At 36.9% G+C, this 25601-nt stretch overlaps 1 protein-coding gene across 1 annotated transcript in view; it reads right to left on the bottom strand.

Moving 5' to 3' along the window:
- The window catches only part of col11a1b (collagen, type XI, alpha 1b), an 80535-nt gene that overhangs the window by 4993 nt on the left and 49941 nt on the right, over window positions 1–25601 (bottom strand). Inside the window, exons 34-58 of the mRNA XM_065276094.1 lie at window positions 25516–25569; window positions 25355–25399; window positions 25180–25233; window positions 24961–25014; window positions 24456–24509; window positions 24212–24319; window positions 23956–24045; window positions 21528–21581; window positions 16514–16621; window positions 15179–15286; window positions 14570–14623; window positions 14301–14354; window positions 12081–12188; window positions 10314–10367; window positions 10052–10105; window positions 9902–9955; window positions 9700–9753; window positions 7138–7245; window positions 7006–7059; window positions 6470–6523; window positions 6315–6368; window positions 1890–1943; window positions 1251–1358; window positions 775–828; window positions 602–655 (exon numbers count right to left, since the gene is read on the bottom strand). Of these exons, the coding sequence (XP_065132166.1) occupies window positions 602–655; window positions 775–828; window positions 1251–1358; window positions 1890–1943; window positions 6315–6368; window positions 6470–6523; window positions 7006–7059; window positions 7138–7245; window positions 9700–9753; window positions 9902–9955; window positions 10052–10105; window positions 10314–10367; window positions 12081–12188; window positions 14301–14354; window positions 14570–14623; window positions 15179–15286; window positions 16514–16621; window positions 21528–21581; window positions 23956–24045; window positions 24212–24319; window positions 24456–24509; window positions 24961–25014; window positions 25180–25233; window positions 25355–25399; window positions 25516–25569 (1701 nt within the window). The remainder of the gene's footprint in view (window positions 1–601; window positions 656–774; window positions 829–1250; window positions 1359–1889; window positions 1944–6314; window positions 6369–6469; window positions 6524–7005; window positions 7060–7137; window positions 7246–9699; window positions 9754–9901; window positions 9956–10051; window positions 10106–10313; window positions 10368–12080; window positions 12189–14300; window positions 14355–14569; window positions 14624–15178; window positions 15287–16513; window positions 16622–21527; window positions 21582–23955; window positions 24046–24211; window positions 24320–24455; window positions 24510–24960; window positions 25015–25179; window positions 25234–25354; window positions 25400–25515; window positions 25570–25601) is intronic.

The following is a 25601-nucleotide window of genomic DNA, read 5'->3' as shown; positions in this document are numbered from 1 at the left end:
TATAACTGTATTGCTGGCAAAGTAAAGGTTTAATCATTGTCTGACACTAAATTTAATCCTGTTTATACCTTGTCATTATATGAAATAGCGATGGCAGTAAAGCCAACTGCTCTCACAAACTTTTAACTGAGCTCAGCATAACTAATAAAACAGTTTTTTTTTTAAGAAAAGCTGTAGTTTTCAAAATACCTTCTTTTGTCCTTAACAGAAGAAAGAAACTCATACAGTTTTAAAACACAAGGGTGAGTAAATTATGACAGAATTTTTATTTTTGGGACAACTATTCATTTAAGTTACAGCGCTACTGTCCTACTGTATCCGATTTATTAGAATAAGAAAACACTCTCTGACTGTGTTGTAAAGTCTTTAATATTGTACACGCTTTGATAAATACTTTTGTTTCAGACCATATCTGAGGGAAATCTATAATTTTCAATAAAATTTTTATCTTTCTAACCCTGTACTGTACTGTATATGTCTTTAATTCCCCATTTGTTTTCTTTGTACTTTTAGCATTGATTTTTTTGTTTTCTGCATTAATCTCAGTTTTCTGCTTTTTATTCTATAAACATAACAACCCTGTTCAAATGTAACAGCATACCTTTTCACCCTTAGAACCAGGGTCACCTTTCAAGCCAGGAAGACCAGGAGGACCCTAAACATTGTCAAAACAAATGAATGTTGTCATTGTTCAGAATCAAAGCTAATAAGTGACTTTAAACATTACTCGATACATTCATCTGAGTAATCAAATGATGCTGTGTATACTCTTACCAACGGCCCAGGAGGACCATCTTGGCCAGAGGCACCAGGAAGTCCCTGCTCACCCTGAGACAAAAGACAGTGACCAATTACAGTATAGTACACAGTATATAGACTCAACATCTACAATGTCAAAATTCCTTGTTGCACTTAAATTTTTTAAGTTTAATCAACTTAAATTTACAATGAATTTACTTGAGTTATGAGGAGTTGCTATATTTATAAAAATATTTGAAATAAATAATTATTTAAGTATTTTTATAATTTATAGTAACTCCTCACTAGCCAAGAAAGTTGAAATGAATTGTAAATTCAAGTTGATTGAACTTGAAGTGAAACAAGGATTTTTTACAGTGTACAGAACGGACAAAGATAGAGAGTCAACTTTGAAACATGTAATGATTAAAATTCAAATATTCCTGTGTACTATTTGCTAATATAAAATAATTACACAGTGTTTAGACTAAATTAGTTTCCTAAAAGCATACCACAGGTCCAGGGATACCACGTAACCCCTCGGCACCAGCCTTTCCAGGAGGTCCCTGGGGACCCACAGGCCCAGTTTTGCCCACTGGTCCTTCAGCACCGGCTTCTCCCTGTGTTAGCAAGGCAGTATATATAGTCAATTACTGCAAAAGAAAACTTGACAGGGTTATCAGCACCCTGGTGTAAAAAATGCAAATATAATAATGTACAATTTTATCTAAAGTTTCTATTGCTCTAATGTTTGTTTAGTCATTAAACTGAGCTTTTGGATGCACATTTTCTAACATCAACAGCGATGTGATCAAGGGTAACATGTCATGTGATTAAATAAAACAATAACAATAGATCAACTGATCATTCTGAGAAACTAGAGCTTTAAAAGCAAGCTTTAAAATAGATTTCCTGCCACTTTCTATGGCTGAATCCATAGTGCGGGATTAACTTGACCTGGCATCCAATAAGGCTTTGTTGTGCAAAAATCTTTAAATGAGGATTTTGAAAGTCAGAAACACTCAGTGCTAAGAGAGAACACAAAAGCCTTCACACAGATAACAAATCAACAGCTTAAGACAACAAAGGTTTTGCACAGCAATACAAAGGGCAATCATGCTGCTGTTTTAAAGAACAGATGAAAGTCTTACCTTGGCACCCTTTTCTCCCTGTCTGCCTTCAGGACCAGCAGGGCCAGCAGAACCCTTGAAGAAAGAAAATCAAAGCATAATCAATCATAAATAATCACTTCACTGCAAAAAATATATATTTTATATTCTTTAAATTGTGTTGTTTTCCAACAAAATACATAAACATTCACATACAGAGGATAAGATTAGTTGCATAAACTATATTTATATCTATATAGTATCTAAAAATCTATCTATATCTTAAATATAATATTCCAATATATAATATTTTTAATGTTTTAAGCATAAGCCTTACAGAATTTTGTTATATGTGTGCTTTAAAATACAATTTGGATAGGACTATATTCTCATAATACAATTCTTAAAGGGATCCTCTAGCCAAATATCAAAATTACGCCATGATTTACTCACCCTCAAGTAATCAGAGATACAGATGTCCATCATCTTTCAGACAAACACATTTGGATTTATTTTAGCAAATGTCCTTGATCTTCCATGTTATATAACGGAAGAAAACAGGGAAAAGCGAGAACATTTACTAAAATAATTCCAAATGTGTTTCGTCTGAAAGATGATGGCCATACATTGGTAAGAAAAGTATGTGAACCCCTAGGAATGAACTGTTTTTTTTTTTACAGTGATTTGCCATAAAATGTGATCTAATCCTCAACTAGGTTACAAAAATAGACAAACACAATGTACATAAGCTGACGACACAAATAATTCTAGTTTCCTGTTTTTTTTTTTTAACACCCATTGAAAATTCACAGTGCTGGAGGAAACTTTAACGAAAGCTAATTTGTGTCAAAAGCTGGTTAACTGGAGTCCAATTAATTAAATGAGTTTAAAGGTGTGGTTTAGTGCTACTTTGATTGATAATAGACAATCAAACATTTTAAGATTGCTGTCCTTAAGAAGCATCAGCTCTTATGAACCATGCCTTTCTAAAGATATCCGATCAAGAGTTATTCCACTCCATAAGGCTGAAAAGGGATGCAAAACAATCTCGAAATGTTTAGACATCCATCAGTCGACAGTTAGACAAATTTACAGACATCTCCCTAGAAACAAAACTAGTTCTGTTTGGCTTATAAAAAACCTTTGCTGAGTCAACCTAAATGCTGGGCTGTTTTAAATCATGGCTGGGTAACAACAACCCAGTATACTGTAGTTTTTTTATAACCCAACACTTGGTCCAAAATTTACCCATTTGTGGGTTAAACCAACACAAAATTACTTGGAGTGTATGAAGTCTTTATTCAGTACAGCAAATCTATTTGATTCAGAATAGTTCTATGGAGAGTTTATGCCGAGACACCAGCAGTAATGGCAAATGATGTGGGCAGATGCCAAACATTGCCTTTTCCACATTTGTGAACCGTCACGGAAACCAGGGGCACAAGTCGGCAGCACAAGTTTCGAGAAAATGAGAATCAAAGTTTTTTTTTTCAAAATTTGTGATTTTCGTTTTATTGCAGAATCTGTTAGTTGAGATCACGAAGAAGCCTCTCCATGTTTGAGATAGCAGTTTATGTATATTTAAAAGGGTACATTTTGCGGTTGAAATAAGCTTGTTTTTCCAGAGATTCTAGCGTGCAGCGGGGGGCGTCATTGTCTGTGTGTATATTTACATACTGTATAAGCTTGTGTTTTTGCCTCCGCCCCCACAGGGAACAGCGTGACTACTGAATAAGGATAGTTCGCCCAAAACTGAAAATAATGTCATTAATGACTTACCCGTATGTCGTTCTAAACTCGGAAGACCTCCGTTCATCTTCGGAACACAGTTTAAGATGTTTTAACTTTAGATTTAGTCCGAGAGCTTTCTGTTTCCTCCATTGAAAATCTATGTACGGTTTCCATGTCCAGAAAGGTAATAAAAACAATCAAAGTAGTCCATGCGACATTAGTGGGTCAGTGAGATTGTGGTGAAGCATCGACAATACAGTTTGGTCCAAAAATAGCAAGAATTACGACTTTATTCAGCATTGTCTTCTCTTCTGGCTCGAGCGTGAAGTCACGTGACTGTAGTGACGCGCTGCCCTGTTCCTCAGACATGTTTGTTTAGTTTTATTTATTTTTTCAAACTTATAGCGTGCGTCTCCCCAGACTGTAAATGAAGCTCGGGCGCACAAAACAAAAGAAAGATAAAAGAAGCTGGGGCGGAACAAATAACAGTCAGCCGCATCGTACGTCAGCCGCGTCACTGACTTTATGGGGCGCCGCAGTCGGATGACGTCAAAGTACCGCGAGAGCTCTTCAAGAAATCTTACGGAGTAGTTTAATTTCGACTCGCTCTCGCGGTACTTTGACGTCTTGCAGCGCAGCATGAAGTCAAACTCATAAGTTACACAGAGACCCTATTTTAAATACAAAATTTTAAGCCGGGTTCATGTGTTTAACGGAACGCAAATACCGGACTGTAATCTGATATACCCTTACATGTTACGATGTAAATAGTCCTCAGATTGTATATTATATTGTATTAACAGAAGTTCATGCGAAATCTGATGTAAACAATAGACTATATATCTATATTTCACGCATTATACGCATTTGTGGACAAAAATCATTGGATGATTCACACATCTGAAACAGACTGGATTCGACTTGTGATCCCCACAAAGGTAAAAGTCCTGTTTATTTTTGCATGTTGTACATTCGGACTTCTGTAATAAAATACTACATATGATGCTAGAACATCTGTCAAAATGGCTTTACAGGGGGTATGGCTTAGCTAAATGAGATGTAAATGAGCCCTATTGTCTCTCCAGCCAGGGAAAAGGGAAAGTGTTAACTTTTTTCTTTCTCAAATTTCTCAGCATTCTCCTTCTTGAATGTGTTACATTCAAATGGCCACAACTTCTCCAAATCTTATCAGATTTCTATGTGTTACACATCGTTAGAAAGCTTAGAAACTGCACTTTCAGAATTTACGAATAACTCAAAATGCCCCAGATTCGACTTGTGTCCCTACTTTCCGTGACTGGTCACATTTGTGAGCACAATTAACATGATTATTTAGATGAATCGCAGCTCATCTAGAGAACAAAGTCTTACGCTGATTCTTTATTAGCAGCGTAGGCACAAACACAGGGCAGGCCGAAATGTTTCCCTGAAGCCCATAATCAATATGGGTGTGCACATTTAGATTCAGGACACAGAAAAGCTGAGCTCTGGTGAATGAATCAGCTTCACGCACAGACCAATTTAAAGTTGTAAGCAAGTCGGGTAAAAATGGAAAGCTCTGTAATGCATTTTTATTGCTATTAGCTCACGACTCTGCTGATACGGGAAAATTCAATATTTCTGACTAAAAGCCTGATGTGTCCATACATTAAAAGAGTCTCAATTTGTTTCCTGCCAAACACTTGGCGATAAACTTCACTTTAGATAAGCATTTAAACCAAATTCTCTTTAGGTTTTGAGTCAACTGTCATTGTCCATCTTTAAAGGATGAATAATGCATTTAGGAAGTTTTTAATGTGGGTCAGATTTGACCACAAGATAACAGATGGGAGCCGTTTCTTAGCCCAGCAGTGTGTTAAAGGAAACAATATTGTATGATTTATTATTTGCTTAATTATCTTCTAGCTGATTGGGCCGTTATGGAAAACCGTATGGATCTTTGCATTAAATTCATCAGAACACCACAGCTAAGAGAGTAATCTATTCTGAGCCAATGACACCGCAGTTGACAATGACAACTTTATTTCCTCTTGCCTATCACACTGCTGTCATTCAAGTACCTCTGGTCAATATTCTATTATAGATCTGTCTAAATGTCAACCTCGTCTCTTGCCCTCAAGGAATGTAAACGGATTCGAGGCCATTTCTTTATTCACAGGTTTGATGTTATGCATAGATTTCACAGAATTGCCTATTCCCAGGAACAACCTGCATTCTTTACTCACTTGGGAACAATTTGCAATGGGAAACTAAGATGCAACACAACCCTGACTTAGCTCTGCTTTGAAAGATTTATTGTTTGTGCAGGTGAGATCCGTTTCTCACAAAATATACTTTTATGGAGACCCATAAAGTCTTTTGAAAATGTGTGTCTTGGCAGACATGAAGTAGATGATATGACATTTATAGTAGAAAATGTGAAAAATGCCTCTCGCTGCTAATGTGTTGTGGATGGATGCCAGGGCTTTGCTATACTGTCAGACAAAATACTCCAAAAAATTTTCCCTAGCTGTCACTGGGTGATTTCTACATCTAAAGAGTTAATATCAGTACCTCAGGGGTACATACTGGTAACAACAAGTGCATATTACTTTCTTAAAGGTACATATGAGGACCCCAAAAGTCTTAAAATTGGAACCAAAAAATACTTTCCATCCCTTAATGATGCATAAACATTATCCTAGCAAGCACCTTTAATACATTTAAATGCACAAAATATCTGGTTTAGATACTCACTCGTTTTCCTGGAGGTCCTGGAGGACCAGCTTCACCAGATGGACCAGGTGGACCCTGTGGTGTGAAAATTCAGCACATTAACTCTCACCCAGAGGAAGTTTCATGACGGTTTGAATATGAAATATTATTCGCGGAGCGAGTTGATTATCACTCACGGGCTGACCGGCCTCTCCATCATCTCCCTTGTCTCCAGGAAGGCCATCGAGTCCCTGCGTGGAATAATTACATTACAACATTGCCCTTTTATTTCATATCCTAAAAGCTTTATATCATTTGTATATACACAAATAAGTTAATCTCTGACACTTTTCTACATGCATTATTAACCCATATATACAGAGGCCGGCACTGATTAATGAATAATTTTTTCATAACATTTGTTATGACAGCAGCTAAACTAAAAATTAATGGGAGTTAAAGTCAGGATGCATGATTTTTGAAAAACACTTTGGAAAAGAGAGTAGGATTGAGTACCAAAACACACTTGTAGCCAATCAGCATACTATTAACTGACATCACTGCTTGGGATGCGTATATGTTGGGCGGGTCTATCAAAAGAAGGTCCAGATTTTATTGTGGTAGGGGGAAGTTTTTTTATGTGATTTCAGATAACAACATTGGCTTTCAGAGATCATGCACCCCACCTTTAAAGGTAATATGTTGTGTCTGAATGCCACAATGAGGAACTTACACCAACACCGGGCTCACCAGGGGGGCCTGGATCTCCAGGGAATCCAATAGGTCCCTAAATGAACACAAGACCAATTAATGATAATTCATCAAGAAGGTTTATTCTATTGCAAACACATTTTCCGGGACGCACTGGGTTTCCTTTGGGGCCATCATCTCCAGGTGGTCCTTTTGCACCGGCAGGTCCTGCAGCTCCAGGAGGTCCAGCTTCTCCTTTCTCTCCAAACTCACCTTTGGGTCCCTGGGAAAGAATACAACTATCAACATCACACTTTCCTTTTCTTCCACAATAAAATAAACTATGCTAAAAAGTAAATGTGTAAACAAAAAATAAAGTAGAAAAACTAAAGATAATAACTGATTGATTTTATTATACAGTAGTATGAGGTAACTATAATAAATGTCTGATGGCCATAAAGACAGCAGTGAAGGTTGTATTCTACCAGGGTATAAAGGACAGCTCTAAAGAAGGAAATAGGGAACTGTGTAATGCTATACTGACATTAGCAGGACAGTGTTCCTCAGTCTTTCTCATTATTGATGTTACATAGACGAGGCATACAGATGGAGGTTACATACAGGCCCAAGTCACATGCAGCCATCCACAATTCAGTATACTAGTATAGTTACAAGGCTCACGTCTCTCCCACAATTTAGTCTTTTATCCTCTCCAAGCAAAAAACTTAAATCTCATTACTTGGAAAAGTATTAGCATTCTCATTAACCGGTCGCATAATTTGACATACAGTACTGTATCATGCCTATAGCACAAATGTGGGTTGAGTTACACTTCTTAAAGGGATAATGCAGTAAAAATGGAACCCCGTGATTTACTCACCCTCAAGCCATCCTCGATGTACATAATTATCTTTTTTCAGACAAACACAATCAGAGTTTTATTAGAAATGTCCTTGCTGTTCCAAGCTTGATAATGGTTGTAAACAGGGACCAGGGAACAACGTCTGACTTTGAAGCCAAAAAGTGCATCACAGATGTAATCCACACAGTTCCAGATGGTTAATAAAGGCCTTCTGTGGGTAATTTCTTAGAAAAATATCCATGTTTAAAATTTTATGAACCATAATAACTAGCTTCCGGTGCATTACCGCTACCTACTGTGTTGGAGTGGCTTCGAGAGTGAGTTAGGTGGCGATAATGCGCCTTAACGTTGGTGGCACCCGCCATTAAATAATGAATAAAAAGCTCTGTAAATGCACTTTGGCCGATACCGAAAGCTACTAATTATGGTTTATAAAGTTTTAAATATGGATATTTTTCTTACAAAATCTAATTCATTCAAATGGGCTTTTATTAACCCCCTGAAGCCATTTGGATTACGTCTGTAAAGGATGGATGCACTTTTAGTCTTCAAAATCAGAAGTTGTTGCCTGCTGGTCCCTGTACTACTACTCGAGCAAGGACATTTTCTTATATAACTCATACTATGTTCATCTGGAAAAATATACTCATTTACATTGATGATGGCTTAAGGGTGAGTAAATGCCTTTGAGGTTAAGGATGTTAGCAAACCTCCAGTGTACATGTAAAGAAAGTTGCAGCATGAGAAAACTGTCCTCCTCTATTTAGTTTGGATATGCATTGAGCCAAACAAATAAACAAAAATCTGCATTAAAGATGCTAATATCACATAAACAAGTCTGTGTAATGGCAGTTAACACAATAATGTCCCAGAGAGAAAAGGATGATGACAATAGTCCCTTTCACACATACAGTCTTTACTGGTAATTTACTGGTAAATTGCAGTTAACATGTCATGTGTGAACAGAACCTTTCCGGTAAATCAGTGCTCCCAATTTACCAGTAAGACAGGTTGTAAGATTAACGGTAATTTGCCGGTAAGCGCTGTGTGTGAACGAAAAATATAGCATTACCGGCATTTAGATGACGTCAGACCGCGCTGACAGATCGGGCGGGCCAATCAGAAAGTTTTTTATACAGGTGACGCGGTTTCCCCCAGACTGTTTACAGACGTTTCCACACACATGTTGCTTAAAAGTCGAGCACACCTGAAGTTAACATCCACATTTCTTCACCAAAGTTGTTTAAAACAGCTTACCATCTAATTGCCAAATTGCCGACGTCCTTAGCACACCATCTGTGAAGCCTAATGTGCAAACGCGCAGGTTCCGTTTGACGCCGCCTAACGCAATGTTGTTTTGTCACGAGCAACTTCGCGACCGTTTGCCACAGATGTGAAAACAACAAAATACGGACCGTGGATATTAAGTCATAACCCGCCGTTTACAAATACGACACGGACGGAGCTCGCCGGCCGCGCGCCACAGGTAACTTCCGCTTTCTCTCCGAATTTACCGGTATTTTGATACTGATGTGTGAATGATGTCTTACTGGTAAAAAGACGGAATGTCACTGCATGTGTGAACAGCACATTTTTGTATTTACTGGTAAATTCATTCTGGTAAATTCATGGTAATTTACCAGAATTACTGTGTGAAAGAGGCTATTGTCTACCATCTGGAACACAGGTCATGTTCACCTCAGCATATACAGTACAGTATGAGATAAAGAAAAACATGCACTTGTACATAAATTTACAAAGTTCCCTGAATGACGACAAAATAGTCGGCGATCCCTGAATGGTAATAGATTAAATATAAGTCACACCTGGGAAATCATGCTCAACAATCCTTACACACAAAAACATACAACTTACTGCTGGACCGTGCTCTCCGGGTGGTCCTGGGTTACCTGCCTCCCCAGTTTCACCCTAAGGGCAAAAAAACTGTTAGGTAAGGTCTTGATTCTGCCTTATCATCGGTGCTAAACTGTACATGTGCATTCAAAATATGATAATGAGGAAATATAAAGGAAAAAAATGATTATATATATAATATTATGATATATAGCTCTTTCACCTTTTCGCCATTGCCACCCATTGAACCGATACCTCCAGGAGGACCAGGAGCACCCTGTCAACCAAATAACAAAGTATAGTTTTGTCTGATTCCCTTTGAACTTAAGAAGTTTCTACTGTATGTTTAACAAATATATTACAGTTAGCTTACATCTGCTCCGCTAGAGCCTTGAGGACCTCTGGGACCCGGAGGACCAGGTGGACCCTGTTAGAGGAACAGCAGTTTGTCAGGAAGATCAACAATCAATGGGACTGCATCACTACTGAAACTATACACCGACTGAACATTCTGTAAATTGGGATTCTGAATAATTCTGAATCGTCTTCTGCATGGCACTTAATACTAAGCTTGTATCCTGCAATCATACCATAACACATCATATTTTTAAGCATTGGTGTCAGTATGAACTCACCATTGGGCCAACATCTCCATTTTCTCCCTTCTCACCTGGCGGGCCTGGCAAACCCTAGAAGAAAGCAAATGTAAATTGTATATAAAGTAGTTTAAATTCCAAACAGGTGAAATAGTAGATAAAATATTGCCAGTTGTGTCATTTTAACAATTTTTTTAAAATGCTTCGTTTCAGTTACAAAAGATTACATGATGCCGTGTTTCCTCAAGCACAGCAAACATGATGATTTAGAATAACAATAAGTTTCACGGTACAGAATATTAATTTCAACCCAAGTGTAAACACTATTAATCATATAACAATTTTCTGTAATTAGCACTAGAAGAAACCTCATGGTAATTATCACATTTGCATTCGAATGCTTAGGAATGTGAGTGCAACCCCGATGCTGCTTTGAAATATGCAACACAAAAAGAGCCGAAGCTTGGCAAGCATTTCATTTGCCGATATAATTGTGCATGACTAAAAGGGTCTGAGAGTTAGTCAGATCATTATCACCCAACAATACCAACACACATATCTCTATTCTTCACAGTCAACATAATCTCTAATGAGAAGACTTTCTGGGTCATTGTATCTGGCAGGCAGGTTCTTTGGTACCAAATAACGCATAGTTTGCTGCATATTTGTTGAAGAGTTGTGATGTCACGTTACTTAAAATTTCTGTCTGCAGAGTCAAGATGATAAATGGGTTATATTTACAGTCCGTTTTAAAATCATTAAGAAATGTCTCCGTTCTGATCAAACTTAATATCTCTTCATTAGCAAGTTATTCAAAACCTGAGAGAAAACAAATTAGGATGGGATCAAAAATCATTAAAAAGCAGGATCAGTCAGAGGCACTTAGCTATTAAACAAGGAGACACAGTGGAAAAACAATTATCACAGCTGCTTGGGATGAATCACTGCTCCTATTACTTCTGATTAGTGGTCAATTGCTCTGGTTGACTCTGTAATATTGGTGTGCTGAGTACTGTTCTCATTTCTTTGCTTAAAGGGACACTCAACTTTTTTTGAAAATATGCTCATTTTCCAGCTCCCCTAGAGTTAAACATTTGATTTTTACCTTTTTGGACTCCATTCAGCTGATCTCCGGGTCTGGCGCTACCACTTTTAGCATAGCTTAGCATAATCCATTGAATCTGATTAGACCATTAGCATCGCGCTAAAAATTAACCTAAGAGTTTGGATATTTTTCCTATTTAAAACTTGACTCTTCTGTAGTTACATCGTGTACTAAGACAGACAGAAAATTAAAGTTGTGATTTTCTAGGCAGATATGTTTAGGACTATACTCTCTTTCTGATGTAATAATCAAGGACTTTGCTGCTGTAACATGGCTGCAGGAGGTGCAATGATATTACAGCAGAATGAGAGTATAGTTCCTAGCCATATCTGCCTAGAAAATCGCAACTTTTAATTTTCTGTCTGTCTTAGTACACGATGTAACTACCGAAGAGCCAAGTTTTAAATAGGAAAAATATCCAAACTCTTTGGTTATTTTTTAGCGCCATGCTAATGGTCTAATAAAATTCAATGGATTATGCTAAGCTATGCTAAAAGTGGTAGTGCCAGACCCAGTGATCAGCTGAATGGATTCCAAAAAGTTAAAAATCAAATGTTTAACTCTAGGGGGGCTGGAAAATGAGTCTATTTAAAAAAACAGAGTGTCCCTTTAAAGGAGACGTGTGTAATTTCTCATATCTGAGCTTAATATGCAGCAATATCTATAAAATCATAGGCACAAGCTTAAGATTATAAATGTACCTGGAGTCCGATGGGACCTGGAAGACCTGGGAAACCACGAGGGCCCTCATCTCCCTTCTGCCCGAACATTCCCTGCTGACCTCTGGGACCGGCCTCTCCATCACTTCCCTACACAAGACAGAGATATATTCCCTTTACACATCTAATAAAGATACAACATCAAAACATGATTGCCAACATGTAAAGTGCAGTAAAAAAAAAAAAAGAGATGGCAACCTTAGAAGATTTCTCATACATTCCTATACGGTGCAAACAAGCATGAGAATGAGATCTTCCCCAGTCAGACATCAAAAGGGCTCGAGGACTTGAAAAGATGTGAAGGGATTGATAATGTGCAAACTTTATTTCTAAAACTGCCTGCTCTAAAGTTAGGGATGTGCGGCTGTTAAACAGCCATTTTGAAGACATATTAAATGAATGAAGACACATTAAAGAAATGCCTATAGGGAATGTGGGGTTTTGATAATTAGACTTTGATCATTATGCACTGGAGACGATAAGGGAATGAAGTATTGATTAACCTACAGCAGAAGTTCTCAAACTGGGATCTTTGAACCGTATGTGAATATTTCATTTGACTTATTTTCTAGATATTTCTATATTTGTAATATATTTGTACATTATGCATTTGTATATTCGTAATACATTAACAACACAGTTGTTTGGCCAGTAAAGGATTTCATCAGAGACAGCGTTGTATTGTGGTTTGTGTTGTAACAATTTGAAACAACAGTTGTTCAGCAACACATGCAGAACCACATCTGCATTATACAACTGCATAAAACATCACGAAACAATATGAAATAACAAAAACCTTCACAATGGCAACCTGAATTAAGTACAGCAGGGACTTTTACTCTATAAAATGCATGGTTATTTTAAGCCCAGCTTTGGTCTTGGGTTAAGTAACCCCCACAAAAAAATTGTCATACTTGACCAAATAATATATAACCACAACACAGCATTTTGGGTTGAAACAACCCAGCATCGGGTACATTGTAAAAAAATTACTGTAATTATGCAGCTGGTTGCCAGTAACTTACTGTAGAAGATAAAGACTGAAAATGTTTCATGTTCATTTAACTTTGAACAAACTGTTGCCAGTAAATAACATACAGTAAATGTTAAATCTACAGTAAGTTACTGGCAACCAGCTGCGAGTAATACTGTAATTTCTACAGGAAAAAATGTACAGTGTAAATTACAACAGCGGGTTGGGTTGTCTTTTTTGACCCCAACACTTGGTTGAAAATAACCCAGCATTTTTTCGTGTGTATGCTCTGTATAAAGTGTTTGTGATGGATGTTCCTTTACAATATCATTTGAGCATACAAACTCAAATATTCTGCTTATATTTAGGCAAACTAAGGGGCGGTTTCCCGGACAGGGATTAGACTAGTCCTAGACTAAAATAAATGTAAGAGCTGTCCAAACTGAAAACATCTTGCACTGACAAACAGTATCTTAAAATACATCAGTGCCCTGTTTGGCCTCAAAATGCACACAAGTAATGATTTTAGTAAGGCATGTTTGTTAAAACTTGTTATATTTCCTAATTAAACTAAGGTCTAGTCCTGGCTTAAGCTAATCTCTGTCTAGGAAACCACCCCAATATCTTTAAAGCACACGTTACTGACAACAGTAAGCCATTTTAGCGATTTATCCTGCACCATGTTTCCCACCCATATCCTGTGATTTAGTAAAATAGCTGAACATTCTCCAAGAATGTTCTTCACATAGTCGCACAGAATAGGTGTAATTATAAGCTTTTAGGGGGCTAATGAGGAGGATGCATCAAGTAAACGGAGAAGCCCAGCTGGGAAAGTTCTGCTTGAGTCATAAACTTTAAAATAATCAACTGTGTGCCACCTGGCCCTGACTACACGCTCACTTCATCAACACAGCGGGCTGCTCGACACAGACAAAACTGAGCACTTACTCATTTCACACCCACTTTTATCGGAAACAACTTACAGTATCCTTGTTACCTGGACAATCCCCCTGGAGCAACCTAAACCCTGAATTAAGTGCCTTGCTCAATGATGATGGTTCGTGGATTGCTCCTTGTGGAATTCAATCCTATATTCTTTTAGTTAGCAATCCAGATTGCTAACCACTAAACCTTACAAGCCCAATCGTATTGACACTGTTGGGTTCTCAGCTTGTGTACAGTATGTGTGAAATTGACTGCACTAATAAAAATGATAGTTGGGTACTTACAGCAGGACCTGGAGCTCCAATGACACCCTGAGGGCCTGTTGGACCTGGGGGACCCTACAGCAAAAGTACAAGACAAGTACAAAATCAGTGAAATGCCTATACAGTACAGTATGTAAACACCAAAAAATTGCAAAATGAATAGAAATGCATGCCCTATAAGGATGCTCTTTGTCAGAATAAAGTTAACAACATGAGTCAAGTGCATGCTAGAGTGTAAATGCAACACAAGCCTATTGGAATTTAAATATCTTGCAAAAATTGCAACTTACGTGTTCGCCTTTGTCACCTTTGCTTCCCTTTTGACCCGGCTCACCGACCTCTCCCTGTGAAAATTGCGAATGTAAAGAATTGCTTTTAAATTCGTGTAATTTGAATCCCCACACATTTTCCCTGTTGTCTGGTCATCAAAAATGTTCAAGGTCACTTCAGCATCAGCAGCCTCGGGTAAACATTACTCCAAAGAATTTCATTTGAACAGTAAAACTAAGACCTTGGGGTGTGTTTGCAATTAATTGATTACTTGGCCCCCTGACACCATCGGCGCTAAAGCTGGAAAGAATAATGTGTCTTTGAACGTGATAAGGATGCAAAAAAGGCTTCTCTACATTTAACAGGGAGCTAATGGATTCTGGAATACATTAGTGACAATACAGTTTCTCAACTCTAAGCTTCCAAAGCATGTTTGTTTATTTTGACGTGCAAGTGTGTGGAATTGTGTATGCGCGCATTGAGTTTCAGCACTTTACTGTGGTAATGGCTTTGTGTTTTTTAATTATAGTGATGGATAAGAAGGAAATCTGTCTGTAGCATTAATATCTGTGTGCAGGTATGCAATAAGCAACATTTAAGACTCAAACATTAGAAACTAAGTGCTGCACCTTGTCACCATCCTCTCCAGGTTGACCTTGAGGTCCAGCTGATCCTGGAAGACCGACCGGGCCTTGGATGCCATCTCTGCCAGCGGGACCAGTAGGTCCTTTTTCACCCTGTACAAAGGTACATTAATACAGTAACTAATAAAATAATATATGCTTTGACAATCTATAAAAATAATTTAATACATTTAATACAGGCAGTATGGGCTTATAAAGCTTATGAGAAAGCCACCACAATTAATAAAAAACGTACGGTCAGCAAACAACTGATCTTGGCTTTTATCCTGCACTGTCAAAGGGTGAATTAATTAAAAAAGACATTTTTGTTAGCATGCTGTGTGAAAATCCGCAAGCTATTGATGCGTTTATTGAAAAGACACAAAAGTAATGAACTCAAACTCCCTCCCCGAGGCACAATTGCTTTTATATTTTCTTTAGGGTGAATTAAATGAGATTACATTCCTATTAATTTTAATGACAAAAATGTTCACTATTAAAATGTTCCAGAATTCACTCTTTTCAAGTTCAAGTTAGTGTAAAGGCTGATTTATGCTTCTGCGTCAGACCTACGCATCAGTTTTTATTTATACTTCTGTGTCATTGTCCGTGTCGACATGCAGATTGCTAGTAGGCAGTGTCAACCGGTGTTACCGGTGTGACAAATATTATCAAGGCAAAAGCTGAAGAAGAAGCAGCTTGTTGTGAACATTGTTGAAGAAGCATCAGCAGGAAAAGCAGCAAATTGATAGCAACAATATTGCTTCTCAAATTGGTCTTTGTTTTTACCTTCACAAGCAGAAAGAGTATAATGAAATTCATTGCTATATTTTGCAGATTCTTTGACCTGAGGAAGGGGTTAATCTAGCAGACCAATCACAGTGCTCGCAGTCCATGTAGAATTAACACATTATTACATTTTTGGGGATGTGCACATTAACACTCTAAAAACAAATGGTGCTATATAGCACCAAAAGTGGTTCTTTGCTCGTAATCATAGAAGAACGGTTTTTAGTGCCATTTAGCACCGGTGAAGCACCAGTAAAGCACCTGTGTAGAACCAAATAGGAGCTATATAGCACCACATATGGTTCTACATAGCACTATATGGTTCTACACAGGTGCTTCACTGGTGCTTCACCGGTGCTATATGGCACTAAAAACGGTTCTTCTATGATTACCAGCAAAGAACCACTTTTGGTGCTATATAGCACAGTTTTTTTTAGAGTGTACATCATAGGGTATGTGTTTATGCGTAAGGTACGCTGTACCCTTATTGCAGAAATATAAATTGGTCTTAACAACGTACATATTTTTAAAGTTCATAAAATGCTTACTTACCGGACCACCTTTCTCTCCAGCGGGTCCTGGAGGTCCCTGAGGGCCATTGCGACCTGTTAGGCCAATAGGTCCACCTGGTCCAGCTGCTCCTCTCTCTCCTGGAGAACCCTGTGACACATAAATCTCATCAAAATCTAATTGAAATTTTTTTTGATTTACGTAATTCAATTGTGGACACCGGTTCCACATGACTGAAATGAAGTTATCTTAAAATAAAATTAGCATGTATCCCTAGAGGTAAGATGTTAAGTTTATTTTAAGAAAACTTATTTCAATCATGTGGAACCTGTTCAGGCTATGTTTCAAAACTGTTACATTTCAATATTTTCTTTCAAATCAACAATTAAACCGTGAAAAAATAATACCACCACTTATTTTCCCTTAAATCAGGTGAAAAATAAAAAAATATGCATTTTCCAAACTGGTCCAGATATACAATACTGTGCAAAAGGCCACCATCACCAGCTTTGTTGTTTTAGCAAAGTTTTAATATCCATCTATATTTATTTTTCACTCTTTTTTAAGATACAAACAGAAAATACAGGAAATATGTACACAAAATTAAAAACAAAACAAATGTCTTCTTCAAGCATTAGTCTGTATTTAGTATTTAACAACACATATTGAGCATTTTTAAGGAGACTGAAGTCCTGGAGTCATTCGATTAGAATTAGAAATTAGGATTTAATTTAATTTAGGTTTAAGAGATCCTCCAGCTGCCTACTATTGCTCAAGTGGAAGGGGAGTTAGTTTACCCTAAATACTTGACACTTCAGCTTATACTTTTAAACTGTTCTTTTATATTTAATACAAAAAGCCATATTAAGTGCTGTTATTCTTTTTAATTTTCATATAGTTATTTCATTAACTGTTATTAAAATAATAAAAATGTCATGGATGTCTCAGATATAAGCTCTTTCTTTAGTGAGTAAGGAAGTAAGAGTTTCACCAACAAACAATTTTGTTTACAACCACTAATAGCTGTTCTGTAGATCTGTCTATTAAATTGTTTGTTTTGGCAGACTGACAGATGCAGATATACTTGTACAGATTCTCAAAAAGGTCATATTGACAGGCAGAAGTTTCTCTGAGGACCTGAGCTCTGCATTGAAACCAACATGGAGTGTGCATCCTCTTTAGAAACAGTCCATTAGTGCTATTAGTGCTGAGGGATTGCAACTTAAGAGAGCTTTCAAATATGAGCTTTTTTCACTGTTTACTTGAGGAAACCCAGTTGTGTTCACATGCATGCACATTCACACACAACACATGCTTAAAACCACAAACATCAGCTCGCTGCATTAGCCACCAGTGTTAATGCGTTCAAACACAATAAGGGCCAAGGTCACTCTGCACCACACAGCAGCACTTACAGTATGTTTTCCACATACCACGCTTACTTTAGAGAGAGTGCACAACATGTCTTAGTTTTTTTTTAAACAGTAAAATAGACTTTAGAGTTAGGTGAATATCAATATTCAGGGAAACACATGATAATGGGTAGTAGGGCGAGGGTCAGATTAGCACTACATAATGACTTGTGTTATAGGTTGAGAGTCTATAAACATTATATAATTGGAGTGCATAAAACTAAATTCGTGACCCTGCCTGTAAAAGTCTAAGGTCATTTTATTTGTAATTTACTCAAAATCATCCTGTATAATGTAAATAATATTATGTAATATAACCTTGATATCTTTAATATTGACTGAGTACGACCATGTCAAAAATTGAAATCAAAATCCTAATCTCATAATTAGATTATTAGACTTCAGTCTGAATTTTACAGATTTTCTACTTTTGCATTGTATTGAAATCACAATGAATACAAAATCCAAACAACATTACGGTGCGTAAATATTGATAATTTATTTTTTGTGAAAACAATAATTTGATTTAATAATGCATAAATACTTCAACTTTTGCTGCCTTTAACACAGTTAAAACATTTCTGGGTGAAGTGGGAGATCTGCATTTGTTTATTGCATAACACCCTTTTTTGTGTGTGATGCCTAAAATTGAAAAGAATGTTCCAGACTGATCTCACAGAAAGTCGTGTTATATTCATGAAACAATTAATAAATTTATTTGTGTCAATGGCACGAAATTCTGCTTTTCTTCATGCCTTGAGCACGAATGTCTTTTTCTTGTCATTCAAACAAACTTCTATAAAAAGTTTTTCATGTCCGTGGCAAAACATTCTTTTTCGTGTCATTTTATGTTTTGTTTTCTCATAGTTTTTTTCCTATTTTCTTACCATTGTTGCTTGGGTTTGGGGTTAGAATCACTTTCCAATATTAAAATGACATCCTAATCCAAATCCAACCACAAGCAACAATGATTTATAAAATAGGGAAAAAAGAGAAAATACAAAAAAAAAAAACCACAAAATGACACGAAAAAGAAAGTCGTGCCATGGACACGAAAAACTATTTATACAAATTCGTGCTGAGTAACACGAAAAACACATTCACGCTTAATGCATGAAAAAAGCGGAATTGTGTGCCATGGACACAAATAAATTAATCACATTTTTCGTGACTATAACACATGTTGGAATGTTCATGTGTTAGCTTAATGCAATTTAATGTACTCTAAAAATGCTGGGTTATTGTTAACCCAGGGTTTGGTCAAAAGGGGAAAACCCAGCCGTTGGGTTAAATGAACCCAGAAAATGTTTATATTTGACCCAACAGTGGTTTAAAACAAAACCCAGCAGGTTGAGTTCGTCGCTTTTTGACCCAATGATGAGTTGAAACCAACCCAGCATTTTTAAAGTAGCCTTACCATAAAAGATTACGTCCAGGCATGCAAGCAAGTATCAACCTGAAACAACAATGACAACTCTGACTCACTCCCCATCTAACATACCACCACGCAAACTTCCTGGAAAACAAACTTGACAAAACTGACTCAACTATTTGTTAGAAAAATCTCAGAGGAGGAGCACTGCTGCTCATCTCAAGCACCTGGCAGGAGGTCTACTTAGGCAAAGATAGCGTTGCTGATTGGCGTGGGTGGGCCACAGACTCCAAATCTTTCTGATTTAAGATTTTCTAGCCTGGCTATACAGATGTCTTTTATACAAGACACAATGAATCCCTGAAGCAATCTCTCTCCAGCTGAAAGAAACTTCACATACGCGTAGCTGAAGCTTTGATGGTTAAGCTGTATTGCTGTGCCTTTACTGCACGGAGCGTTGAAAGAAGACAGACAGCATATATTTTCAAAAGAGCTGTCATCTGTTTTTATTTAAACGACTATTTACAAAGATTTTAAAAAAAATCTTACCATAATTGTTGCACAGCATATTTATTCAACTTACTTTCTTTTATAAACTAAAGTTGTATATGATAAACTGACAAACATAAATCTCATGGTTTTAGAATAATTGAATTAAAACGTAAATTCTTTCCCAGCATTTTATTGGGCAAGTGTCTTCTTTTCATGTGCCAATTTAACATTTATGTCCCCTCACTTCCAAAATTTATTATAGTTCTGTTTTCAATTCCACTTACACAACATTTGTTTATTAACATGATAAATCTATTTTTATACCACAGGTCTGTTTAATGCTTTATTCTGATTGTTTGAAAAATGTATCATGGGTATACATTATTTTTGATAAATGCACACCTGAACTGTCAAATGTCTTAAAACAACCAACAGAGCCCTGAGGTTATCATGGTATAAGCATTTGGTGTAATCCATTGATTCGCGTCGTGCCGCATTAGGGCGTTTCTCGTGAAATTACACTTATGAGGTGTCATGAAACATTTTGATAAAAAAAGTTAATGCAAAGTAAGAGTATCAAAATAAGAAACATACAGTTACAAACATCACTTCATGTACTATTTTGTACCTGATTTCAAATACTGTAACATCATACAAACCAATTGAAAATTTTCATTACCGCAACGTGTCCATGACTGGATTTGTGTTCTTTGACATGGAAAATTTATAATAAAAATCGAAAAAATTAAAAGCTTCAGTGCATGTTATACTATAAACATTTACAGTAAAGAAACATGTGGTATTTGGTGATCATTGGTAAAAGTAGAGACAATAATAAGGAATATAAATGTGTCCAAGACCAATTTTCTCATCCTCCGCAACAATTTTCAATCATTGTTTAAGCCCTCAAGGAACTAACATTTAAAAAAAAAAATAGTTGGAAGGGACATAATTGGCTGTGACACTCAAGATGGCTACCAGGTAAGGAGTTCTTATTTTTTCTCTCCAGATAAAAGTTGAAATTTTGTTTGTCATAGTCCCTAGACAACTTTTTAGTTCTCATTACCAAAACATGAGTTTGTAAATGCATATATTTCATGTAATATCATGTTGCGGTAATGATAATTTTTGATAATGATAATCTTAAAATGTAAATAATTCTGTAGGAAATATTTTTAAAATCCTCTAAATATAATGGTTATAGTAAGTTCAGACCTTAAACTTAGCTTCAAGTGCTTTTTAAAAATTCTGATGCTGGACACCTTCTAAATCTGGATTTCGTGAGAATCACCCATTACCATCTTGTGTGTGCATTATTTTTGAATAATTCAACAGCATGTCGTCATTTATTCCTTATTCCTATTATACTGTATGGGATTCACTGGAATTAACTTATAAATTCCATATCACAGTGTATATTCTTGAGTGTTCACCTGTACCCCACTTCTGGATCCACCCAGTGTGCCGGAAATCTAAAAATCTTGTGCTGTATTGTATGCCTCTAAATGTAATTTCCATTCGTACTACATGTATGATTCAAATGTAAATGCTGACGTGATGACAGTCATACTGATTTTGCGTGACTCACTCAGTGCAAACAGACTGCGTGGGATCATATCACACACACCAACCTTGGCTCTCATCGCCAACATTACCGATCATTAAATTCACCACCTGCTGACTGAACACCATCCAAAATTTGCCTGATGTCACATTAGTAAGAGAAAAAAGTCAGCCGATTGACCATTTGCAGAGTTGCCATAGTAACGCATGTACTTACATTGGGGCCGGGTAGACCCTGTGGACCCTCTCCTCCCTTCAGGCCAGATGAACCCTGTGTGTGAGAGAAAGAGACAGAGAGAGAGAGGTTTAATTCAGCATACTTAAACCAACTCAAGATTTCCCAGTAAGAGCAGTATTGCGCAATCTGTCAAGTGGCATCTGAAAGTCTGTGTGTGTGCTTTCATGTGTTTGGGCAGATGTTTGCATTATACTTCTTCTGGAACTACAGCCCAGAGTGTTTATAAAACTGGCAATCTCACTGTTCCTGTGTACTGTATGGTGCTGGAAAATGCTATACAGTATCTCTTGCCATCAAGGCACTATGTGAATCATTTAGACTGAAAGTAAACATCAAAACATTCAGTCCAGTCTGAAAGTAAACATTCTGTCTAGTCTAAATGTTACTAATAAAGAAAAAACAGTAGTCAGATCTTATTCCCTTTGCATACTTTTGATTTAATTAATAGGGCCAGAAAATACTGAATCAGAGCTGCAAAGCACAATAAATATGTCAAACTCAATCTATGATCCAAAAGCAGGCCAGATCTTTACAGCACAACTGTGAGTTTACACTTGAGGGTATTTATCATCTCAAATATCCTTCTCATGTATGTGAACAGGTCAGTTCTGTTTATGCAGTCTCAACACAACTGCTACAGATGCTCATTAAAGAGAAGAAATGGTCAAGGGAAAGACAGCTTATGGGTTGAACAGCAGGTTAGTATCTTTCTACAGGACAGTGCAATGAATAATTTAAGCTGCACATGCACTTATGGTGCACAAACTATAAAATCTTACTTGACATGTAGAACAAAATTAATCGAATGATAAAAATTTTTAATTCACAAGGTTCCTGCAAAATAATAGGGTTATGTTGGCACCCACTGAAGTGTGTTTCTTTCCATAGGTTTTAATTACAGGCCTCTGGCATTAAAGCAAAAACAAACTAAAGGCTGAAAAACTGCTTGTCTGCATAATTTTTCAACAAAAGCATTTTGCTTCACCCCAAAAATGATTTTCCTTTTTTTTATCGTATCTGCCCAAACAAAACAAACATGGTAGCTATAAAAATGCTACAGTATTATCGGTTTTAGTGTTCTGTAGGATAAGGGTCCTGTTAGCTTTAAATGTTCAAAATATGAGACAGATTTCTGTGTTAAGTTTTACAACCATGTGCGCATTAACTTTTTCCTTGCCACTGACGATTAAGGGAAAACGTTTCCAGCCAATGACGAGTATTTCCGGCTTTCCGCGATTACCCCTATGTTGCGCTCTTCTGCAACTTATAAAACCCGGAATTACCACCCTAGGGCGAACAGCTGTATGTCCGTGTAAGTTTTGAGGATCGCTCTGAATCTGATCTCTATCAGAAGTCATTCACAAAAATAAAAAAAACTTCAAAACAATGAATGATTTGTTGGAATCTGACAAAGCATGACAGAACTACACCTGTTTACGCAAAGCAAAAACAATATCAATATATGTTAAATATATAATTTTGATTTTGACATTGAGACAGACCGCTTTAAGATACTGTAGGCTAATGCAAGGGTTTAATATAATGTTACACAACAGATACTTTTCCTCAACAGTTAACCAAACATTCACTTCAGATATAACAGATTATAGGTCATACCTGCGTGAATTCTTGTCAAAACAGATATTTTTAAAACTGTAATTTTGTGTAGATGTCTATATATATCGGGGTCGCACACTTGTGCGTTTGTGTGCATGCGCTTCAGACGTCAGCATCAGAAAGATCGCTTTTGAGTCTTGTCACTCTTAATAACTCTTTTAACATCAATCAGGTCCTGAACTTTATCTCTCTTAATAATTATTTGAACATAAAGCAAGTCCTGCAGTCTATTTTCTATAATTTCTGCATGCTTTTAAACGAAACCAAAATATGAGCAAGTGAATGAAGACTCATATGGATTTGGGACGGTACACCTCTCAGGAGATAAAGATCATTTTAGATGTTTAATGACCATTTAGAGCATTGGATTCACTAGACGAGAGCTTAATGTTCATATTTTTATAAAACCTCCGACTCATCTAGACAGCGCGGGTCACTTGCTGAGTCTCAATTCATCCAGCTGTGGGCTAGACCAAGGGTCAAACAGAAATTGTGTGTTGCGTTAATCGTGGCGTTAAAATTAATTTGGTTAATTTTGACAGCCCTAATATATTTAAAAATTTTCAGACAACTTTTTAAAAAACGCTGGCAGGGAAAGAGTTAAACACATGTAAAATGTCACATGATCTCCACAAGCCCTCGGTTGTATAGTTATAGTAGTGGCATCTTCTAAGGCATTCATCCTTATGTGTGAACAAATGTGTGAGCATTTGCAAGAACAGAAGGCAGTAAGGCAGGTAATGGCCATTTGGCTAGGCACATGCAGTAACATTAACTTGTTTGTTCTTACCGGTGTACCAGGAAGACCCCTTTGTCCTGGAAACCCTTTCAAACCGGCCGGACCAGGTTTCCCACCAACCCCTTGAGGGCCTGGATCACCCTTTAAAAGAAAGCGACAAGGAGATCTACTGTAGTCTTTTTACTTAAAAACCACCAACGTTACTTTTTGTAAGCATATTCAGCCCTCTACATGATTTACTTTTGGACTGTATATTTGGCAAATTCAGTTTGTACGCTTAAGTGAAACAAACATTAACAAACTCTACCTTTCCACCTTCTTTGCCAGCAGCTCCAGGAAGACCTTGCTCTCCAGGGGGCCCTGGTGATCCAGGATGGCCTCGCTCTCCAACAGGACCAGTTTCTCCTGTAGGGCCCTTTCCAGTTTAAAATAAACAGATATGAATAAATACAGCGAATGATGTTTTGATTTCAAATATTGGTTTTATTAATGCAATATGTTAGTCTGTTATGTTCTACTTGCATAAAACAATAACCACTACTGTAGCTTACCTGTGGCCCAACAACACCCCCAGGTCCAGGAGGTCCGGTCTTTCCTTGGAAACCCTGTGGTGAGGATAAACATAATCTTTATGAAGCATCTATTGCATTTAGTCAAGTAAAAATCACATATCTGGAACTTAAACAAGACTATGTGAGTGGACTTTTATGAAACCTCCAACCATTATTGTACATTTTAGTCTGTGACCTAAAAATATTTTTTTTTAAATCATGTTTTTGATATATCTGTTATTTTCTTTAAATCACATTTTATACAATTCTGTATTTTAACCAAGACTTTATTTTAATCAAAACATGACATCATCCAAACAAGACAACAACAGTCAACAAAATATGATCAATCTACATTGGACATTTCCTGATTGAAATCAGAGAAATGAGATTGACAAAAACATTGAGATGCCCTGACACTCATCAGCAAAAATATAATATCACATAAACAACAATATATTTTCTGTTCTTCTAAAAAATGATGTGAATATGAAATTATACTTACTGTCTCTCCTCTCTGTCCAGGGTGACCGGGCAATCCATCTTTTCCAGGAGGTCCCTGACAAAATAACAAAACATCTTATCAATCTCTCACAGGACAAGCATGCTTTGATAGATTCAGGAAAGATGATGTTTTTCAGGAAAGATACAGTAAAAGGTGAGTTAGCAAGTAGAGTAACTTTATCAACAATGCAGTAAAAATAAAATTGATAAAACCACGTACAGGTGGGCCTTTAGGGCCTGCTAATCCAACAGGACCTTGAGGTCCTTGGGGTCCCTAAAACGTGAAAAAAAAATGTTTAACAGAGATGCATTGATGCTTTTTTATGACTTACAGTATACAGTAAAAATGTTGACACATACAAAGTCACTAAAGAAATGATTTAACTGTCACTCACTCTCTCTCCAGGACCACCAGGTGGTCCATCATTTCCTGATGTTCCCTAAAAAAGAAAACATAGTCAAAGGTTCCTGTTCCAAGAACACATTACTAACAGCATTAACTCTTAATGGCCTGATGGGAATCGTGTTAGTTAAATCATATTTGATGAAGTCTAACCTTTGCTCCAGGTTTTCCTGTCGGACCTCTTGCACCTCTTCCACCACGGGGACCCTGAGATCATGGCATAATCACAATAAGCACTG

Source organism: Paramisgurnus dabryanus, chromosome 6 (assembly GCF_030506205.2).
Source record: "Paramisgurnus dabryanus chromosome 6, PD_genome_1.1, whole genome shotgun sequence".
NCBI classification, from domain to species: domain Eukaryota; kingdom Metazoa; phylum Chordata; class Actinopteri; order Cypriniformes; family Cobitidae; genus Paramisgurnus; species Paramisgurnus dabryanus.
This window is presented reverse-complemented; position numbering and strand designations above follow the sequence as displayed.